The sequence below is a fragment of the Trypanosoma theileri genome (genome assembly GCF_002087225.1).
Source record: "Trypanosoma theileri isolate Edinburgh chromosome Unknown TM35_Tth_1_V1, whole genome shotgun sequence".
Classification (NCBI taxonomy): domain Eukaryota; phylum Euglenozoa; class Kinetoplastea; order Trypanosomatida; family Trypanosomatidae; genus Trypanosoma; species Trypanosoma theileri.
In genome coordinates, this window is record NW_021639843.1 from 1,072,957 (window position 1) to 1,076,520 (window position 3,564).

The following is a 3,564-nucleotide window of genomic DNA, read 5'->3' on the forward strand; positions in this document are numbered from 1 at the left end:
AGAAAAAAAAAAAAAAAAAAAAAAAAAAAAAACTGTAGCAATATCAAAGATTAGAGGTAAAAGCGCAAATACAAAATAAAGGAAGCGCTGAGTCCAATAATACGGAAAACAGATCCGATGTTACCACATCTATTGTAGATGTGAAAATATGTAGAAAACAGCAACAATAGTAAATGTGTATGGAATCTCATTGTATCGGATGTCCTTTTCTTTTGTTCCGCTTTGTTAAGAGAGATGGAAGGAGAAAGAGAAATAAAAGGAGAGAAGGAGGAAGTCTGTAGATATACTTTTCTCTGTTTCTTTGCAATTTTTCTCATTGTATATACAATTGTTAATAATCCTTCCCTAGATTTCTTTCTTTTTTTTTAAAAAAAATTTGACTTTGTTTTTCTCCTTTTGCCCTCTTTTCTTTCCACATAGAAACCCAGACTCACCCCCAATCGTTTATCTTTTTTTCTCTCCTCTTTTTCTCTCTATACCTTGTAACTGTTTTTTTTTTTTTTCTTTTTTGCCTTTACTCCTCCCTACTATGACTTCCCCGTTGGGGTGCCCCCCGAACTGAAGGAAGCTGACGCCATCTTCACAGGCGTTGGAATTGACGCCCCTCCCTCACCTTCACCCATATCTGTATTTGAGGGTGTTTGTGTGCACATTGTTGTTGTAGTCGTAAACGTAGGAGTAGGAACAGGAGTAGTAGTAGGAGTCGTATTGTTGTTGTTGTTGAATGGTGGGAGTGGGGCGGGACTTCGAGGGCGGGGTTGGGCCCACTTGGGCGTTGGAAGCCCCGAACTGTCGTCGGAGACCACAGATGTTCCCCGCGTACGGATCTGCGCCTCAATGCCCCCCGACCGCCTCTGCGTTTCCAGAGCTCCCAATCGTCTCTGGGCCTCGAGGAGTTCCTCCCGCAATTTCGCCGCCCGCGCGCGGTCGAGAAAAGCGGCCTGTTGAATGCTCGCAAGACTCCGCCCGAGTTCTGCGCAGAGAGACTCGTTGATCGCACTCGCCCGCACCGCTGCCGCGTGGCGCCGCAGGAGATCATTCAACTGCCGCTCAAGATGATTGATCGCCACGTGTGTTTCCTCAGAGGCGGGGCGCAGTGCGACAGGAGGAGCCGCGGAGGCCTCCACCACAGCAGGAGTGGCATCGGAGTCTCGCTTGAAATGGGCGAGACGTTTAGAAAGTACATCAAGATAACTACGACGTTCCTTTAGTAGTTCACGCTCAACCTCACGTTTGCTATTTACAACTTCCACTAGCTTCTTTTGTAATTGAAGCATTAATGATTCTTGTTCTTGTTCCACTTGTGTTTTTAATTCCGTCTTCTGTCCACGAACTTGGGCAATTTGCTCCATAATTTGTTGACGTGCAACCTCTTCTCGACGAATAAGAGCATGTAAACGGCTTCGTTGAAGCTCTTCAATCTGTAAACGACGTAAAAGCTGATTTGCTAATTTCTCTTCTTCAATCTCTGTACTCTGTTGAAGACGAACAGATTCTTCGCAAAGAGCTCCTATTTCCGCTTGTAGTGCAACTGATTCTTCATTTAGTGTAAAATGCGTCTTGCGCAGCTGCACGTATTCATTGCGTAATTCTTCATCTGTCATAAGACTAGGAGTGCGATCACGTTCTAATCGCGGTGTAGTTGGGAGAGAACACTTGCTCATTTTTTTTTTTTTTTTTTTTTGATTATTTTCTACACTCCTTCTAATTCGTATATGTATGTTTTCAACTCACTTCCTTCTTCTTTTCTTTCTCTCTTTCAATGTACCTGGGCGTGTGTTTTTTGTTCGTCGCGTACAAGCGATCTTTATTTGTTGTGACTATTGGAGTCTTTTTTTCTGCCTCTTTGTTTTTTTTTTTTTTTTTCTTTTGATTAACTTTTATTTTCTTTTTCTTTTTTGTTTATTTTCTTCCTTTCCTTCACTTTCTCCTTTTCCTCCACACTTTTCTTTCCTTTGATTTGTTTTTCTGTATGCTCTCCTACAGTCCCCCCCTTTTGGGATGTAGTGGTGGTTTTTCCACTTACGACCAGATTCACAGAAAGAAAAATAAAATAAAAATCAGAAGAAAAAAATAAATAAATAAATATAAATACGATAAGTGTCATCATAAATAAAACATCATATATTAAAATGGCAAAATACCACAGTAATGGAGAACAAAAAAAAAAAAAGGAAGAGGGTATGAAAGAAACATACGAGACACAAAACACCATAGAACATATAAATAAAAAGAGAGAAAGGATAAGATAAATATATATTTATATTATATGGTTAAATCTATGGATGCTAGGGAATTTAACTTCACAACACACCCTCAAAAACGAAGCGTAGCCTGACGCAAGCGACCACCTTCTTCTGTTGTGGCTCCTCCCTTTGTCTGATGTCGCGATACTCCATCACGTGCACCACCACGACCTGCTCTCGCCCCTCCTGCGGCTGCGGCTGCAGATGTTGAGGCTAAGGCTGTTGGCAACTTACCCGAACCCACCATCACCTTTGCTGTGCCACTATGGCTCTCTGGTGGCTGTGGAATAATATCCGACAAGAATGAAAAGCGGTCAAAGTAGTGCACCACACGTGCCACATCGGTGTACGTGACGGTTTTGCGTTGTTGCCGCTCCGCCTCTGCCGCTGCCAGTCGTGTGAAGTCGCGCAGCATGAGGACCACCGCGTCCGAGGCGGTGAGCGCCGCATCCTTCGCGACGATGGAGGAGAGGCCGTGGAATTTGAGGAGCTCCCGCACCCGTGAGAGGGGAAAAGTGGAGCGGCCACCCCCCGCAGCGGCATTGGGCGAAGCAGCAGAACTTCCACCGGGATGGAAACTGTCAACATTCCCCATCACATCATCTCCATCCTCATCCTCATTCTCTTCTTCTTCATTTGGGTCATTCATGTCGTTTTCTTCTTCCTCGTGTTCTTCCCCCGTTGCAAAGAACATACCCGCAATTGGTGCTGTCTCATCATAATCAAAGGAATGCTGTACTTGCTGTTCCTTCTCTTCATCTCTGTTAAGGAGTGCAGCATGTGCAATATCCTTCTCCCAGATATCTTCTGTGTCACCTAGTACAGCTAATGAATCTTCTTCTGCTCTTGTTGATATGGCAGATACTCCTCTTGGAGCTTGATCCCCGTTATATTCATTAAACGTCTCTGTTTCCTGATTACCACCATCAGTAAAAACCGCTAGACGGGGAGTGAGAAATGCCGCCTCGTGGATATCTAATGTCTGTCCATCTTCCATCGTCTCGTACATTTCTTCATTTATTCCTTCACGCCCTTCTTCCTCCATCCTCAACCTACAGAGAGAGAATAAAAGAGAAGAAAAAAAAGAAAGGAATCCCCCTTCCCCACTCTCTATCCCACGACTAGGCACACACACACAATAAAAAAATAAACCGAGAAACCAAAAAAAAAGGCACAACACGGAATAAAATTATATATCAACACTACTCCCACACCTTCTCTCTTCAGAGAGAATGAAAAGGAAAGAAAGAAAGAAAAGAAAAAAAAAAAGAAAAAGAAAATGGAGAATCAAAGCAACTAAAACAAAAAAAAAAAAAAA

The 3,564-nt window shown here is 43.2% G+C and overlaps 2 protein-coding genes across 2 annotated transcripts; both read right to left on the reverse strand.

The window, feature by feature from the left end:
• Positions 1-527: 527 nt before the first annotated feature.
• On the reverse strand, positions 528-1,664 carry TM35_000015050 (uncharacterized protein; the record flags this gene model as incomplete). Its single annotated transcript, XM_029021186.1, has 1 exon — positions 528-1,664. One exon carries the CDS (start codon positions 1,662-1,664, stop codon positions 528-530), a length of 1,137 nt encoding a protein of 378 aa, XP_028887694.1.
• Positions 1,665-2,316: 652 nt separating this feature from the next.
• Positions 2,317-3,291, reverse strand: TM35_000015060 (uncharacterized protein; the record flags this gene model as incomplete). The annotated part of the gene is made up of 1 exon (XM_029021187.1): positions 2,317-3,291. One exon carries the CDS (start codon positions 3,289-3,291, stop codon positions 2,317-2,319), a length of 975 nt encoding a protein of 324 aa, XP_028887695.1.
• Positions 3,292-3,564: the final 273 nt, after the last annotated feature.